The sequence below is a fragment of the Tetrao urogallus genome (assembly GCF_951394365.1).
Source record: "Tetrao urogallus genome assembly, chromosome: 8".
Classification (NCBI taxonomy): domain Eukaryota; kingdom Metazoa; phylum Chordata; class Aves; order Galliformes; family Phasianidae; genus Tetrao; species Tetrao urogallus.
Window position 1 is genome coordinate 25,791,392 of NC_136821.1, and position 18,545 is coordinate 25,809,936.

The 18,545-nt window shown below is 36.7% G+C and overlaps 1 protein-coding gene across 1 annotated transcript; it reads right to left on the reverse strand.

Moving 5' to 3' along the window:
* Positions 1–4,765: 4,765 nt before the first annotated feature.
* Positions 4,766–15,882, reverse strand: CFLAR (CASP8 and FADD like apoptosis regulator; the record flags this gene model as incomplete). Its single annotated transcript, XM_079539366.1, has 9 exons — positions 15,558–15,882; positions 14,621–14,726; positions 13,349–13,484; positions 13,085–13,182; positions 11,970–12,015; positions 11,155–11,204; positions 10,279–10,354; positions 5,858–6,368; positions 4,766–4,904 (listed from the first exon to the last, which is right to left on the reverse strand). Exons 1-9 carry the CDS (start codon positions 15,851–15,853, stop codon positions 4,766–4,768), a joined length of 1,458 nt encoding a protein of 485 aa, XP_079395492.1. The 5' UTR covers positions 15,854–15,882.
* Between the last annotated feature and the right edge of the window lie 2,663 nt (positions 15,883–18,545).

The following is an 18,545-nucleotide window of genomic DNA, read 5'->3' on the forward strand; positions in this document are numbered from 1 at the left end:
CTGCCGGGAGGACGGGGAGTGCGCCCTGCCCAGCGCAGCCTCATACGTAACGCGGTGCCAACTCCACGCCTCCGGGATGAGCCCTTCGCGCGCGTACTGCTGCCCAGCACACAGCCAGGGGGTGAATTCTCTGTGAAACGAGCAGGTTCTCTGACCGTCATGCTCTCATTTCGCTTTTACAGAACCGTGGTAACTCTACAGCCACCTTTAGCAAGCACTAAAGAGATCCACTGGCCAACAGTTCCAAGGGGTACTCTGGGCTGAAGGGAGACCGACAAAGCTCATGCATTTTACTAACGGCATTAACTGAAATCACATTTATTTAGACATTATTTATATAAGTTAAAAACTGAAAATACATTCTCAGAGTGACGCAAATGAAAAAATAACGCACACAAAGAGGCACAATCCTGAAAATGCCCAGAAACACTTTCAACTTCTTTTTGACTAACACAGAAACTGAGAAAACATCCTTCAGTAATAGCTACAGAGCTGTCAAATACTTTAGACAGAAGATACAGTTTAAATGGAACATAATCACATACACAGCAGACAGGCTGCACATCATCCACCACAGCCAGCATCTTCTCCGCAACATCGTGCTGCGTGTCAGAAATTAAAAGCCGTGCGTATCACAAAAACATTCTCAGGAAGCATCATGTAAAGATTCTCTGACTCAACCATACGTAACGGGAGTCACTGTTACTTCTTCAACTACAGAGTTGAAGAGGTATCAGACAGAGTAGGGCATCAACTGCGAGCACTGTAAAGTTCCTCTTCAATGCAACTTCGAATCATGAGCTGGCACTGATTGTAATTCAGGACACAAATATATAACGGTATAAAGTAAACTAGATTTAAAGTAAACTAGATATAACGCTCAGAAAAATCATGCTAATTAAGACTGGAGTAGAACACCAAAGAATCTCCTGCTGCAGGGTTACATCTTCTGAGCCAATGGGAAAGCATCATCTACATTTGACAATTCTTTTCCCCATTCCATATATACAACACATACAGAAGTACACTACATTTGTTTTTCAGCTCTCAGAAACCAGAACTGAAGCAATGCCATGGAGCCACGAGTCCAACAGCCTTGCTCTGAGCAGGAACAATGCAGAAGCAGGAGGTACAGCTTGCATATCCTTGTTCAACAGCAGGTTCAGAAAACTATATGTTTTGGCAGCCCATTTAACTCTACCAGCACCTGCCACTTTCTATGGTCCTATGCTAACACAGTTATGATGGATCCAGAATTGTTCTCCCTCTTTTCTCATAGCTGCTGAATGGAATTCAGCTAGATCATGTCAAATGCATGTAGGGCTTGATCCCAGTATTCAATTTCCAGACTCAAATTTTAGATGGACAATGCAGCAAGAATAAGAAGTCCCTACCACATACATGGAGGGGCACAAAAATCTACTGGAGAGGTTACAGACAAATTCTGCTACTGCAAAATTCCTGCACATCAGTCCAGGAAATCAAACTCTTGACTCCTGAAGGAGAAGCAAAGGCAATAAATGCTGCTTAGATGAATGACTCCAGAATGAGTACTAGTGTCAGTTAAGAATCTGCAGAGGGTCAAGGCTTCAAGGTAGAAATCCAGTATCTGATGCCCATGAATGCTGCTCGACACAGGACATGTCCACCCAAACACCCTGGTCATTAGAGGACTGCGATCAATTCTGATCTAAGCAGCCAAACACAAAGCAACTCCTTTCCTTTCTTTACTACAAGGGTTATTTACAGGCATCTCCCCTGTTTTCAAAACAGTGCTTCTTCCTTTATTTCCTAAGAAAGGGAATACAGATTACACTACAACCTTCAACACAAACCCATGTCACAAACTCGTAAGAAACAGAATATATCCTATTGCTAACATTCTACTAAATAGTTGGACTTAGCATCACTCAAAAAAAAAGTTTTCAGATCTTTTAATAATATCCACTGTTATTCTTACTTCCTATCTTTTCTCCTTCCTCCTTCTGATATTGAGGTTGTACATCTCCATATCTTCTTTTCCTTATGTGTTCTTCTCTTGGTTCTTCCCTACCACTTCCCTTTTCATTTCTGCTTGAATTTTCACTATTTCTTTCCCTCATCTCTATGCCCTCTCTTGGTTCCATTTTCCCTGCATTTGGTGTCTATATGGCAGCAGAAGTACTCATCACATGTAAAAGCTAGTAAGGAAAATGGGAGAATGATTAAGTTAATTTGTGAAGGAATGGCATTTATTAAGATCACATATTTATATAGGCAATTATGAATCAAACCTGATTTACACAGCCACAGAAGAGTCTATATTTTTTGCCACACCATTTGTTTCCCTTACCAGTCGCAATAGGAACTAGTAAGACTCCAAATTTGTCATTTTATAATCCTTCTGTCACCCTATGGAAGGAACATCAGCAAGGTGGAAGTTCAAAATTACACTTGTGCTATATTTTATTATAAGCTAGTCAGTTATGAAATATTCAGAGTCAAAAGTGAAGGCTATTTTTATTAACCATCACATACAACATAGATCCTTCTGTTAATGCAAAACTCTGAAGCTTTCTACTTTTATAATACATCATCAAATACATCAGATCATATTTTTAAAGACATTATCTATCATTACAGACAGAAGCAATACGCAATTAGTGTATGAAAAGAGCCAGTGTGACAGGCCCTTTCTTATAATGTAGAAACTGAAAGGAAGAATTGACCTTCCCACTCAAAAGTATAAATGCGTTTATTTCCAGACCTACAACATAATGAAATTCAATTCAGTATTTTTTACATTAATGCTTACAGAGAACAAGTTGTTACTATCTTTGTCTTCCTATACCTGGACCTACATAAAATTACAGTAACACTGACAATACACATACCCCTAATTTAAGATACAATTAGGAGTCACATTTTTCAATTCAAAGCTATTAGAAAAAGTTTTCATTTTTTTTTAAAGGGAAACTACCTTATTAAGTGAAAAGATAGAAGTATGTTATACATAGGTCTGTAATGTAGCAAAATATTTTTCTCATTTGTGCAAACATTCTTCATCACAATTATGTATTTCATTTTCTCCAGTTAACACAAAAAAGATACAAAAACAAATTTTTAAAATTTACAAAATTAAAAAGGCATAACTGAAGACTTCAGTTAATGATATAAAATGTACTTTATATATATTACATAAAATTGTATATTAATATAAATAAATAGATATTGTGATCTTAACATCACATATAGATGGCTAAGGAAAGACTGTAAGGCAAAACCCGTTCAGTGAATTTCTCCTCAATCAGCAGTTTAGGAACCTCTCAAGCCAGGAAGAAACTGGACCTATACCATGTAACAAGGAAGGACTTCTGTGAGCTTAATGGAGTTAGACATCTACTACACCAGATAAACGTGACTTTACTTACAATTATAGAAGCTACTTGAAAACTCATTTGCTATTTATCTGAGTTAATATATAAAAAGATTGTTTTACAAGAAAAAATAAAACTTGGGGTTACCAAAAACAATGTAAATCCAACATCTAGAAGTACAACATAATACTGAGGAATGAAAAAGCATTTTTTCCTGATCAGGAAACTATAGCAGTATTAAAAGTTTGCAAGTAGACTATATAAGGAGGGAAGAGAATGTGATAAACTCATTAAATTTCAATGTAAGTCCTCCAGATTATACTGTTACATAACAAGCAGGTCAGCTGAACTTTTTGTGTTAGTTATATGTTGTATTGGAAGGGAAAAAAAGCTACAACTTTCACTACTGCCTTTTCTTGACAGATTAGAGAAACTTAAAAAAGAAAACAAAACAAAACCAGTTAGTAAACTGATAAACTTTTTTTCATATTCAAAAGAGGTATGTGGGGGAAGGTGTTGGATTAATTTTATTTGGCCTTAAGAAGCAGTGGTTGCTACATTTTGGTTCAAATGTGTTAAACAGCATACTTATACTTTGCCTGGTACCACACAGTGAAGTGCATTTCAGCATCCCTGGAACACCTGCCAAAATCCCACTATTTATGTATAATTTGCACAGACTACTACAAAGCGCTGCCACACGTAGTCATTTTTGCATCAGTGGTGAACACAGCACAAAACATGCCAGACTGCCTGATTTATTAGCATACAATCCTGGTGTGCTATGGATAGTACTGACAGTACAAGTTCTGGGTGAATTAGAACTTCCAATATACAAGGCAGATGCAATCAAAATTATTTAAAAAGACCATCCTTCTCTTACTTCTGTTTTGTTTAATTCTGTGGAGGTATGCTGAGTAAGCATCTTCTCCTGACATGTTTTAAGTTATGAGAAAGTACTCAGTGAATTTTAATGGTTTACATACTAGATTTCAATGATTAGTGCTGGTCTGTCTTTTTTTTTTAAGCAGCAAAAGAAAAGCCTAGTTCAGTGCATTCACATCAAGATCACTAAAATACAAACAACCAATAAAAAAAAACAACAAAACAACACACAACCCTGGAAAATCCAACAACCACACAGTTTAGAATTCTTTCCCCACTGTTTACCTGTTGCACTTGCTTGTAAGATGTGTTGCCGTTCTATACAACAGCTGCTGTTACCATCCAGGCTTTCAGTTTTTCATATTAAAATCTATAGTGCCTAAACAACCTAAAATGCTTCTAAATACCTGGGTTTGGAAGCAATAGGCACACGTGCAGTAATAAAGTCTAAGTAAAAGCGTGGTTGAAACCGAGTCAGAGGAAGCACTCCTCAGCTACTTCAGACATGTCCTCTCCAATAGCAGTTAACTGGGAGAAAGAAAAAGTTTTTTCCTCAGTGTATGCTGGAGCAGAAGTGAGTATTGCTGGCTTGGGTCAGTGGTCTGATTCCAATCATAGACTCTTTTGTTCAGTTCCGTATGGATATCTAATATAGAGAGCTTCCTGCAGCAACAGAAGTAAAAGATTTTTATTAGACAAAGAAGGAAGACACTATTTAACAATCCACAGATGGAAGATAACTATAGGCTCAGCGAGGAGAAAGTTTCAAATTTCAGCCTTTATTGCAGAAGTTATGCCTTTAAAACCTAAGGCTGAATATGCATTCTGTAAATTCATTACATCCCAAATCACTGTCATGATATTGATTTTAACAAAATGATCGGTGCTTTCTTTGCAAGATTTCAGGGTTTGTGAAAACCACTAAATATGAACCCACAAGTACACTGAAAAATGCTTGCTAGCTCTTGTAGATCAGCTGTACAATGAAAATCTTTGCTGGTAAATTTATATATGCAAACATATTTGATTTTTGCTCAGATCTCTTTTGATAATCTCTTTGGATAGACAAACATCTTTGATAGTTTTCATTCAACATCATAAATTGGAAAAACTCATGGCTTCCTGAAGACTGGGTGAATTATACCTAAATGAAGAACAAAATCCTTCCCTCCCAATTGACTTTTTCCCTGAGTAAACTCAGGCACTGGCATTTTATTTGCAAGCAAGGCCCTTCTTAATAATTTAAGAGGCAATCTTCAATTTGACAAGAAGCCAGGTGTGCACTTCATAAGCTGGAGAAGAACAATTTCAAGTCCTGTCTAAAGCCCTCAACTTTGTAGCACTAACATACATTACACCCAGATGCTTCCTTTTTTAATCTACAAATCCCAGTGCCATAACACACTTATCTTACCCTCTAGAATCTGAAGCTTCACTTTCACTCTAGACTGCATTCCTGTGACATTGTTCCAGGACCACATACACTTGTATTTTAACTTACAACATAGCATGAAGGCACTTCTCAGGACCAGAAAGGATGAAATCTAGCAGAACTCTTTCTCTAAGACAGTAAGTTATCCTAGAAAAAAGGTTCATTTTTCCTGATTTTCATTCACCTTTTATGAGGATTGCGGAGCAGCTCAGCCAGACAACGCAGATAATACGAGGATGGGACTGGAGATTTTTCTAGTGTAGACACATCCACCTTGCACTGACTCCAGAAGACATCTGCTACCTGGGGAATAGTGTCTTTCAAGGGCATTTTTGCATTAGAGATGATTTTCTTATCATTTCCATCTATTTCCAGACTAGTAAATTCTTGCTCATCTTCTGGCACAATGTAGCTCTGAATAAAGAAAAGCTTTGGTTTTCCTCGGAGTTCAGGACATGAATCTGCCATAAAGTATTTCTTTATTTGCTCCAAAGGGAATCCAGTAGAGATGGGGTCTGTACAGAAGATGCTCTGAGCATTTCCTCGGCTGACCAATATGCATATGAAGCTGTCACAACTCCTGTGCTTCTGTAACCTTGCAACTTCAAGCAATGTTTCATTCATGGTAGTCATATTTAAGTGCTTGTGACAATGAACATCATAGTCCAAGCCTCTGAAAGTCTCTTCCAACATGTCTGAAGAAAGAAAGATGTAATTAAGTCACAGTACCTCAAGACTCAGTCTGTCTTTAAGGGTTACAGAATTTATAATATTTAATTACACGAAATAGGATGTTTATCTCATCACACTAATTAAAAAAATCAAGAGTACTCGGTATTGATCAAACAGTACATGGCATACATCCTATGTGTATACTGTCTTTCAACATTTTATGCACTTCCTGACAAAGGCATTATTTTGTAGCATGCAATTTTTTCCTAATTTCACAGACTTCAGCATGCTTTCATAGAACCAGGATCCCAAGTTTCTAGGATTTCAAACATGAGGCAAGAAGTCATTAAAAAAATGCTTCACAGAGAAGATTCTTGATATGAAAAGGAATGTGCTGGATAGCAAGGGAAGTTTGTTTCAACTATTTAACTTTTCAAAATTATTCTGAATGTTTATTAGAGAAGTATATAATCCAGAGACTTGCTTTCACTAGTTAAAAGTGAATCTACTGCAGTCATTTATGCTTACTATTACACAAAATTACTTAAAAGTGATAAGCTCCAGGTGGAGAACTGTGACAAGCCAGAGGACAAAATGGCGTTTTCAGAAGTAAAATGCTGAACAATATCCTCAAAATTAAAACTGTAGACAGCCTATACGTATCTGTTACCTGTATTAACTTTAGCTGCAGGAAAGCATGCTATGTTCTGAAAAAGTTGGGATGTTTATTAATATAGAAGTGAAACCAGATCCATGTTGGTTAAGTTCACATGTATTTAAGCATTCAGAGAACAAGAAGGTTATTATTACTACAAATTATAACTGTAGCATTGTACCCTTAGTAGAAATAATGTATACATTGCCCACATGCAGTATCTGATAACTGTGACAGAAGATAACAAGTACCACTTCAATATAAAACGCCTTACAGTCCCAAGAAGCTAGGCTGTCCCCTGACTTCAGAAATTTAACAATTCCTAATTAGCAAAGGCCGATTAGCAAAAGCTAATTTCAGAGGTAACCAGCAGCAAAGCAGGAGTTTCACTAGCCTCACCTCAAAAAGCACACAGTGAAAACAGATTTAATCAATTCAATCAACAAAACACAGGGTAGAAATACACTCTGCACTATTGCGAGGTGATGAACAGGAGCTACATATAGGGTTCTGTTCTGGTCCACTTCGTTTGATTAAATTTTGTACAATATTTCAAATACTCTAGACTTGCTTGTTTGTAAGTAGAAAGGAAAGTATCCTTTATTTTAGACAATAAAATATGCTCTGAAAATTCAAGGTGGAAGACATGAACAATTCAAAAGGTGCTTTTACACAGGAGTAGCTCAGCACCATTCAGAAGTCATATACTTGATGAAGCACTTCATCCATTAGAGGGCAGTAGTGCCTATGCAAAACGACAGTTACAGCAACAGGAGAGCTCTTAGAATTTCTTCATCTCACCAGCATGCGTGTAAACAAAGATACAAAACTTGGTAGCACCTTAGATCATACACACAAATTAAGCGTCACGATTAAAAATAATAAACCCAAACTATTGGAGCTGATACTATTGCTTAAAAATGAATCAGAACTTACACATGGCAAGTTTGAGATACAGCATTTTCACTTTGAGGCAAGATAAAACAAGAGATTACATGCAGCATCCTAGAGCAGCAATAATTCCTCAACAAACCACAGTGACTTTTAAGGAGTTTCCTTTCCTACATAAAAAATTACCCTTCTCTTCCTCTGTTTACAACACAAGAATAAATCCTGACTTTCAAATGGAAATGAAAAAGTTAAGAGCAGCCAATTACTGCTTGAATAACAACAAAAGCAACTTCAGTTTGAACTTTATCAGCATCTGATGAATCCACATTGTTTGTACCAAGCATTTTTAATCATTGTGATGCTTGATCTTGCAGCATTTATCATTGATTCAGCTTCCTCATATTAAATGTTGGGATAGCTGCAGACTCAAATGCATGCCACAGATGTAATTCCTAACTTCCTCCTTGTCTTTTTCTCTCTCTTTGGTATCTTCAGACTTCACAAGTCTGTCGGCACAAGAACTCTCAAGTAGTCAACACATTTCTAAAACATTGCCTGAAATAATGTCATATGCCCTGCACCTCTCCTAAACAGTAATCTACATCAGTGCAAGTCTTGCTTTCTATCATGTTAAAATGCTTGTTTTAATGCTGATAACTTTAGAAATCTGAGACATAAACATGGCTTAATTCCTTCTGTGTGCTATACAGATAAATGGAGACAGAGGCACACTAAAACTTGCTTTGGGTACTTTTGGCACAACAGCAGAAAATCCATAATTTGCAGGTAAATCTGCTGAAAACATAATCCATTTGTATTCTTTCAAATCAGCAGGATTTTCTTATTCATATTTCCTGTTGTTGTGCAAATACTGAAGTGCTTACATGAGCACAAGAACAGCACATCGTAAGTTTTGTGCATATATTTGTATTTCATTGTAATATTAAGGGGGTCTACACTGCCAGTAAAAAAGATCTGTGCCTTGAAATGATGAGTAAATCTAAATTTATGCACCTCTGATAGTGAACTGACATAGTAGTTCCTTCTATATTACCGGTTTTCTGAAGTATACGTGCCTTCCATCAAAAAGTCTGTTTGTTCACTAAAGCTACCGTAAAAGAGAGAAGAAAGCAGAAATGAAGAAGTAAGCCTCCTCACAGAGCAGAATTTACTTATTTGTTTATTTAAAGTCTCAAAAGCCCTTGCCCTGACCCTGTCCTTCCCATCTTGGCAGGCTCTGTTTTCTTGGGGCAAAGTTGGCATAACACTTTTTGAGTCGAAATGATGTACATTAGATCAAAGAACTTAGTTTCTATACACAGTAATTGCATTTTTGGGGGCTTTTTAAAATTCATTTAATTTTGCTACAAAAGTAGTTCATAAATTTTCTGCTTATCCCAGCAAGACAGATTCCAAAGGATGTTTTCCAGTCGCATGTGAGTTCAGTGTTTTCCCTGTCCTTCATCCACACCTGGCCGGATCCTGAATTAGTTTTAGTTTCTTGTACCCAAGTGGCAAACTGTATTGTGTTATACCATTTACCTAAAATATTATCAAGCAGACAGCAAGATTTTACTTTGTGTCTGTGCTCTGCACTCACTTCTCTTCACTAACTGCATCAATAATTGATCTGTCTGCTAATGGTCCCTATAAGAAAGAAAAAAGATATCTCACTGATCTTCTCCTATATCTCCCAGCCTAATAAAAATTGGCTGCAAACATTCTATTTTAATTTTAGCCCATGTGTTCCAATGATTTTTTCTTGGGTGGTAGGAAGGGTGTGATTGTTTTTTTTTTTTGCTTACGTAAAGACTGTATTTTTGGATTCTTATTTTTGATGAGGAGATCAGAAAAATTCACATTTTAACCACAGGACTTGTTACTTTGAATTCTAGGTAGTATTTTTTTCTTTTATTACAATAGTTTCAGTTAAACTGCGTAACACACAACTTGGACTAGAAGTATTATTAACAAAGGACCATTTGCTTTCAGCAATTCAAAATCAGTGGTGTCCAATATTCTTACACTTCTGGTCTGTAACAGATTCATTTTTATGGAATGGTGGCAATGTTTTCTTTACCATCTCTGCCAATAATCTACTGCGCAGCTGTAGCATAAATACTCTGTTGGTCTCTCTGGATGTAATTTCCTTCCCCCTCACATCAGCCTTTCCCCTTTTAAGTTCTTTCACACAGAGCCTCAGGTTGGCCCTCCCAACTTCTTTCTTTAGACAATTAACTGTAATTGACAGAAAGCTGACTAAGACAACATGACTATAGTTTGGTTGGAAAATATGCATCATATTCTTTATGTTCTCATTACCTGAAAAAAAAAAAACTAAACCAACAAACCAATAAGAAAAGGAGCTTTAATTTCCAGAGACTTACCCGTGTCATTACCAATACAGTCTATAATCAGGCATACCCCCAAAGGGTGACTTTGCATTCTGTACACATGAGGAAACTGAAAGATAAATACCAAATTGTTATGTCATTCTCTTATCTTACAGACTTGATTCTTTTGTCCAGTTTAATCACTTTAGCCCTTTTAATCATATTCCGTTGCTTTTCCATTGACTAGTAGAAGCATATCTTCTGGAATTCAATATGTTTTCACCTGTGTAACAAAACTTCAGGACACATGGATTCACAATTTTTTTTTTCCTTATTTGCTTTATGGCCTTAACTTTCATCTGTTGTTATTCTATCGTATTACATTAATGATCCGTAAACTAAGACTGGACCAGGAATGGGAGAAGGAAGTTTGAGAGTGGAGACGGGATAGAGAGGCTTTCTAAAGACCTGACCCATGAGCACAGCAATCCTGTGTTTTTTCCTGAAGTGTGACTGCTAACATGATGTTGGGAACTTTAAGTTTCACACTGTCAGCATAAGTAGATAATGTCTGTGATTTGTAGGGATGCAGTGGACTCTGCTTATCAAGACAACATTCATTTCCTCATTTAGTACAACAGTGTAAAGCCCCTTCATCCAATAATCTGCAATGACTCTGCACAATCCCCTGTTCCTTTAATGAGCAAAGGAACAATTTGCTATAGGCAATTCCCTATACATTTAATTTACATTAGAACTGCATAGAGCAATTCACAGAATCTATTTATTGCTGATGAAGCTATGAATGTACATACAGTTCTTGTTGCGTGCAGCTAAAGGAAATGTTAAAACAAAACCTAAGGAAAACTAAGGCAAATATCTACTTTTTTTTTTTTAACTTACATGTATCATAAGTGCTAAAGCACTTACCTTATGTGATGCTGGTCCCGATTCTTGAATAGACATGTGGACTGGTTCTTCTGTGGTTAAAGCATACAGAAGTAACCTCAGTGTGCAGGTATTGGTGCTATTTCTTTGACAGCAACACATATAAAAAAGAACCTATATAGTTTGGTCAAGTTCTCTCTCACCTAGTCCTCCTAGTTCCTATGTATATTACTGAAGGAGAAAATAAAAATGCTCACACTAAAATGTTATTTGGATTGCACTCTACATTACTTATGATTAGAAAAGGAAAACAGCACAACAATAAGCAATAAAAACAATCTCTCCCCTACTCTGAGAGAATTCAGTCAGCTAGTCTCTTTAAAACCATCGTATTTGAGAGGTATTGTGAGTTTCCAAAAAGAATACAGCACACACAGTGAGAACCTGGTACTCACTGGAAAACTTCCTAGATGGCCTGGTGGAGGATCCACAATCAAACTGATGCAAGAACTTCCTAGTCAAGACCTAATGGGAATAGATGTTCTACACTGCTCTCCAGAGCTGGATAGTTATCCTCTTTCACTATTTTATTAATATTTATTCTATTTAAAAGTTGTCTGATTGGAAGGCACCAGCAATTCCAAGAAAGTTTGAAGCTCTGGCAATACAAGCCAAACAAATAATAAGACAAGGCTCAGTTTTCAGAGGTACCAAATACTCTCTGCTCCTGTGACATTAAACAGGCTTAGCCATAAACACGGCCATCAAAAAAGTTGTTCTTTCAATAAATGAAATTCATGGTACAGCTCTAACCCAGCCAATCTTTAGACAGCAAATATTAGATAAAATTTTCTTACCTTGAAAGAAGATTTCTCCATTTTGTGATTTTTTTTTGTTCACATTCTGAAACTAAAATGAAGAAAAGTCTATTTTCCCTTTTTCTTTCAAAACTAGTAATCATGCTTTAAAAATACCATGTGATAATACTTCTTTTCCTCAAGAAAAGGATTACATCTTTTGGATTCAAGCCTATCCAACTACTTAGAATTTTAAAACAATAATTAAAAAAAAAAAGAGAAAAATTCTTTCCTCCCCAAAAAGTAATCAGTTTTCCAAGAACAACAAAGGAAAGCTTATTTCCTATGCTAGTAAAAGAAGAAGTCTCTCTAAAGATACAAGTATTGTTACCTATACAAAGGTAAGTAGAAACTTTCATAAAATTCAAAAGGAAGTTAAAACAATATTATCACAATATGGAAAGTCAGTACAAATTCTTTCCCATTAGTAGTTTGGAAAACAAGCCTGTTGCTTTGTTCATAAGAGCTAATTGTGGTGTTCTGTACGTAAGCTTGATAGATATTTATTAAATACATATCAGAAAACATCTCTACGCAAGATTAAAGATTTCAAGAAAGGTCAATATTATTACAACATCAGACCTAAGTCAAACATAAACAATGTTGCACACAATAGGGTTTGACTGGAAGTAACTGAGTGGGTGACTTTTGACATATTGAGAGACCTCGGTTAAAATCAGATTAAAATAAACACAAGTGAAGAAAACAGCTGAAGCAAGCCACAACTTTTTGCTTCTAAGGTTTAAAAGCTATTTTCCCTGTGTTCTGCAAAGTCCACAAATATAAGAAGAACACTGTTTTGCAAAAAACACTCAAAACCTTCCGCTCCCCAGAATAGTAGAAAAACACTTTTAAGAGAAAGGATTTTATATTCTTCATTAATAAGAAAAAAATATATACATACAAATCACAGGAGCTACTGAAAGGAGACCTGACTGTCAGAAAATTTCTATCAGGCCTTAGACATACTACGTAACAGAAACAATAAATATAACCCAAACAGTATTCTTGTTACTAGCCATTTCTCACTCCTCAGGCTTTGCAAAGATGAATCCTCTTTCAATTTCTTGTAATATTTAGATATAAAGGATCTGTCTGAGTTACTATATACTTACCCCTGAATTGTAAGGAGGATCAATCAGACTGAGATTAGGGAGAGATGCCTGAAGGGCATTTACATACACAGGCTGAGAATGAACGGAGGACATGAAAGCTGAAAATTGAACAGAAACACACAGAGAAATACACTATGATATAGGACCTGCTTGAAAAGACCAACTCCTCGGAGCATGCTAATACTCTGACTTGTAACTTCGTCTTTAGTTAAAGACTGCATCGTATCCTTACTATCAAAACTAAGCAGTGCAAAAGTATTTTACCTTCTTGCTTATACTTCTCAATCTTCTTAATCAGATCTATCCTGTGAATATTTCGGAAACAGTTTTCTATCAAATCCAGCTGATTTGGAGCCACCAAATTCAGTTTCTCCAGTTCAATAACCAGACGTAGAAAACTCTGTAACAGCAACAGAAAACCAAATTGTTACCATAGAATATCCTGGGTTCCTGAGTTCAATTTCTGTCTCCACACAAAACCACTTAAAAAACCCCAAACCATATTTCTGAAAGCACTGTCCAAACGCTTCATGAACTCTGGCAGCTGTTGCCTTGACCACTGCCCTGGGGAGTGTGTTCCAGTGCCCACCCACCATCCAGTGAACAACTTTCTCCTAACACATAGCCTGAGCCTTCATCAACACAGCTTCATGCTGTTCTCTCAAGTCCTAACACATATCAGTCATTTGTTCTTTATCACTAAAAAACAGACTTGAAATAGTATGTTCAGGTGCTAAAGATTGTATTTTCAGGAACTGGGCATGTTGTTGCTGAAACACTAAGAAGAGATTACCTGGAAAATATTAGAGGTCTTAGCATCATTATTATTATTATGGTGTGATAGACTTAAAAACAATTCAAAGGTTTTGAAGAAATTGCCTTGCATTTCGTTGTTACTACATAGCCAGCCACATGAAACATCACTTCATATGTCACAAAGCAGTAGATAAGAAAAGCTTTAGGAAATTTGCAGGATTTCTCTCCTCCTTTGGTTAAAATTAAAAATTCAAAAGAAGCCTTCAGTATTCTGCATGCAGAGTGGCCAAGCTTTTTGAATCCTCACTTTCTTTGGCACTTGGAACAAATATTCAGAATGCAAATATACAAAGAATGACATTATTAAGAAAACCCTATTATTTTGTAAATGGAAGAGCACAAACATAAAAAGTGATCTTGTACATCAAGACATGTTTAATACTATCAGTGGTTTGAAATCCTGCAGATATGAATTTTCAGATCAGCAACACTGAAGAGAGGTTTTATTTTGTGTCTTGTGCCTGTGAGATTCACACCAACCCTGTTTGCTCCAGAAACTCTTCAGAGTTCTCTCCAACTATTTCTTTAGCTTCTTTTCTTGCATTAAAAACAAGAACATCAACAAAATAATGAAATACAAGCCACTTCTCCTTTCACACTTGACTTCTCCCTACTCCTGCCTTGCCATCCATTATGGTACAACCTCTTCTCCTCCTAGCCACCTCCCTTTTTACTTTAATCTCCTTGCTCTAGAGGAAAAGATGAGAATAAAAGTATTACCTTATCTTTTGCCATTTTCATTCGAGGAGCAAAATCTCTGAGTAGAAAAACAAGAGAACTCACTTCTTCTTTTTCCAGATTCTCATTAATCTCCACCATTAGTACCCTGAAATAAAATTGAGGCATTTCTAAAGGACTGGTTTTTAGCAAGATGCTACCGTTGTTCAACTACCCAATTTTTCCCACATTCCAGTCTTCACACAACATTCCCAGTTCAACAACATAAAGAAACAACAACAACAAACACACACACAACTACTCTGCTCTAATATCCAATTACAAAATACCTCATCATGCTTGTCAGCACCAGTATTTCTTCAGACTGACTGCTGGAGAAATAGTTTCCTTAATATTTCAGTACAGATTAAGAGAAAGAATACAAGACAGTATAACACACCTTTGACTTTTAACCTAATAGTGATAGGGTTTTTATTTCAGGGACATGTCATCACAGGAAAATCTTCCTTATGATTGTATGCACTTATTTCTGAAATCCCTTAGGGAAGATCACTCTATTCTCTTAATTTAAGCTTCTTAAAGCTAAAGGAAAAAGAGCAGTAAGGGATAGGTCACCGGAGAAAAGCTACAATGAGGCTATGTGCCCAAAGCAAGCAAGAAAAGACAATCTATCTAATTAATGATACTTCTATAAAGCATCATTTCTATCTGCTAATATAGAACTACACAATCATCACAGTTTTAATAAATTAAGATGAAGAAACTCTTTGAAGATAGATGCTTCCAATGCCCTGACTGTCAAGAAGTCATTAAGGTTTATTTTAGGGATTAAACTTGACAATCTTTTCACTATAACTCTTGCATGATATTCTTTTCTGTTTTTCTTTCACTCTCAAGACAAATTAAACAAACAATTTAAAAATTAAACAAAGAAAACACGTATTTTGAAGAAAACACAAAACATTTCTGAAATAGATACCTGTAATCAGGGACAAGTCTGGGATTCCTGCTAAGGTTAGCTTCCACTGTTGTCTTCTCAGTCTTCAAGATCCTCCTCAGCAAATCAAACCTCTTAACTCTGTACAACAGCTCAGACAAACCAAGAAGAGATAGTTTATCCCTGTCATTCAAAGCCACCAAAAGCTCTCTAAGGCCAGCAGTAGCCAAGTCAGGGGCAAGGTCTCGGCACAGGAAAATCATCATCTCATCTTCTTCTTTATCCAATTCTTCTTCAATCTGGTGAATAAGGACAGCTGGTACTTGGCACTTGGTCATCACTTTCTCAGTGTCCCTTTAAAATTGCCAGCCTTCCTTCTTTTAAACAGGAGGCCAACATGACATGAAGTCTGTATCTGCTACAGCACGTCTCTGGCCTTCAGTTGTAACTATATCCATTTCGACGTAAGGAATTCTGTGGAAGAGGAATAATAGGTTCTAAATCTACTGCACAAGATCACAGTTAACTCTCCCATTTGTCATACCTCCCTTATAACTAAAATGCCAACTTAGTTTACATGGACCTCCTGTTCTGAAGGGGTTCTCCCAGATGTTCATTACAGAACAAGAAATCTTTGGTAGGTCATACTGATCAGAAAAAAAATGGAAGTTCTTTTAAAGTAAAATTACCTTAGTACAAGCCTGTGAATTCCATAGGAAGTGAAACAAGAGTCATCAGCTCGCTGATAAGAAGTCTGTATTTCAAGGGTTTCTGGTAATAAGAGATTAAGTTCCACTGCAATTGAAGTCTAAAGCCCTGATCTCTTTCCAGCAACCCACCACTCAGTCTCCTGCCCAAATGTCTTAAGACATTTTAAAGGAAGCATTTTGAGATTTAAGAGATAGTGTAACCACACACTGTAGACAAAACAATGAAAACAACAACAAACTAAATACAGAAACACTTATCAGGTATCCATTTCAAAGTTTAAAAAAAACAAAACAACGTAGTTATTTTTACATATTAGTTACCTTCAAATTCAGGAACGTGTAGATTGCCTTATTTATTAGTACCACTTTAAGTGATTCCACTGAGTTACCAGGGTTTGAAGGGTTCCTCCCCCACACTCTCCACGCTCAATAAGGTCAAAGAAGCGCTCAAAAGAAAAAATTCCAACCTTCAGTATGCCAAGTAGTTAACTCTGAAGGCACAGATAAGCCACAGACCGGCTCTTTTTTTACGTGATACCCATACTGAAAACCGAAAGAATTCAAAACTAGAAAGAAAAAAAACCCTCACGATTAACAAAGTAACTAGGGTGCTATGATCAATTTCCGTTGCCACTATGGAAATTCTATCTGTCCCTCTCTGATCCCCATTACGTACACTGGGAAAGATGAAATGAGCAATCTGAAGACAAATCTTAGCGCTTACAAGCAGTTCAGTTAATACACTGCATATGGTTTTGTGTACATCACACTGTAAAAGAAAACCCAATAGAGCATCAAAGACTAATACGTAGTAACACTGTAAGATCAGGGTAGCATTTTTTTAAAATCAGTTTCAGCCCTGGAAGTCACATTCAACAACACATACTATGTCTGTGCGCTAAGCAGCTAAGGAGAACTCATCTAAAAGCTTTTTTTAAAAATCAATCAATTATCATTTCAGAGCTGTTTAAATGAAAAATAATTCTATACACTTAATTGACTTTACACAGAGAATTGTAAGAGTTGGATCAGAGTAAACCATAGGCTAAGTTCTACTACTCATGAAAAGAGGAAATCAAATTCAAGTTCCTATGGCAAAGTCTCTTTATCGACAGCTACCCTTGTGAACCATATTTTCTATGGAGTCAAAGACTGCAGTGGATTTTTCCTCCACTTTATGACAACCACAATAGCAGGAAAAGACATCGCTATTTAAAGAACAAAAAAAAAAAAAAAAAAAAAAAAAAAAAAAGAAAAAAAAGAAAGCAAAAAAGAATAATCTTTCTGGTAACATGACTAAACCACTAGGGGATTTTAACACAAGCAGCTGTTATGACCCCAAGGTGCCACCTTCAGAAGCAAAACAGAAGTTTCTGTTGTAAAATATCATAAATTCACCACATTAGAAGACCCAAGTATTACTTAGCTTAAAAACTCCTACACTTCTGTACCACCATGCAAATGAGACCAAATGTATTTGCAAAACTCAAAATGTCATCAAGGCTACTTAAGCTCATTTTCAGTAGCACAGAGTATTCAAAAGCGCCTGACAGTAACAAGGCTGTGGATAACCTTTGCTTGTCAGTCTCCTAAACAGTCAGCTCTACACGTACCACATACCACGTGTGTTCAACGCATACGTCTAAGCACATAGAGATGGTGCATGATTATGGTACTCCTGCTACAGCACAGAACCAGGAAAAAGCAGCACTCAGATACAGTTCTGTTCTTCAGAACCCAAAAGAGACAGGCACAGTGTTCTTCTTCACATCACATCATTTGGGAACAAGCTGAAAAGTGTTTCCAACAAAAATGAACTGTGAAGACAAAATGAATGTACTTTTGAACATGCTGTTTCACACAAGGGTCTGCTTGGTACAACTGGAGAAGCACAGCTATAGTGGAAATGCTAAGTCATGGCCTGAAGCAGTGATTGAGCACCTGGTGGAAGGCAAGGCCAACCCAGGGAAGGTCAGGTGCACTCAGTGCAATGCAATGGAATGCACCTGAGTGACCGGAAGGAATGGAGCCAGGATCCATAAGCAGGAATTCCACTCCCATGAACTGTAATCTGTACTGTGCAGTGTCCTATCAGGAGAAAAGCATTTTTGCTGTTAACTTCTGATTTCCAAACTAGCATCAAGTATTATTTGTGAGATGTCCCACAGAAAAACAAACTTTTTTGTGAGATGGAATTTATTCCAGAAGGGGGAGACAGAAAATGCTCCCATAGGAAAGCACCCCCAGGTACTTACAGCCAGGATTTTCAAAAGCACTTGACGAAGTGAAATGTGTGACTTAAATGCACTCCCTCCCTGAG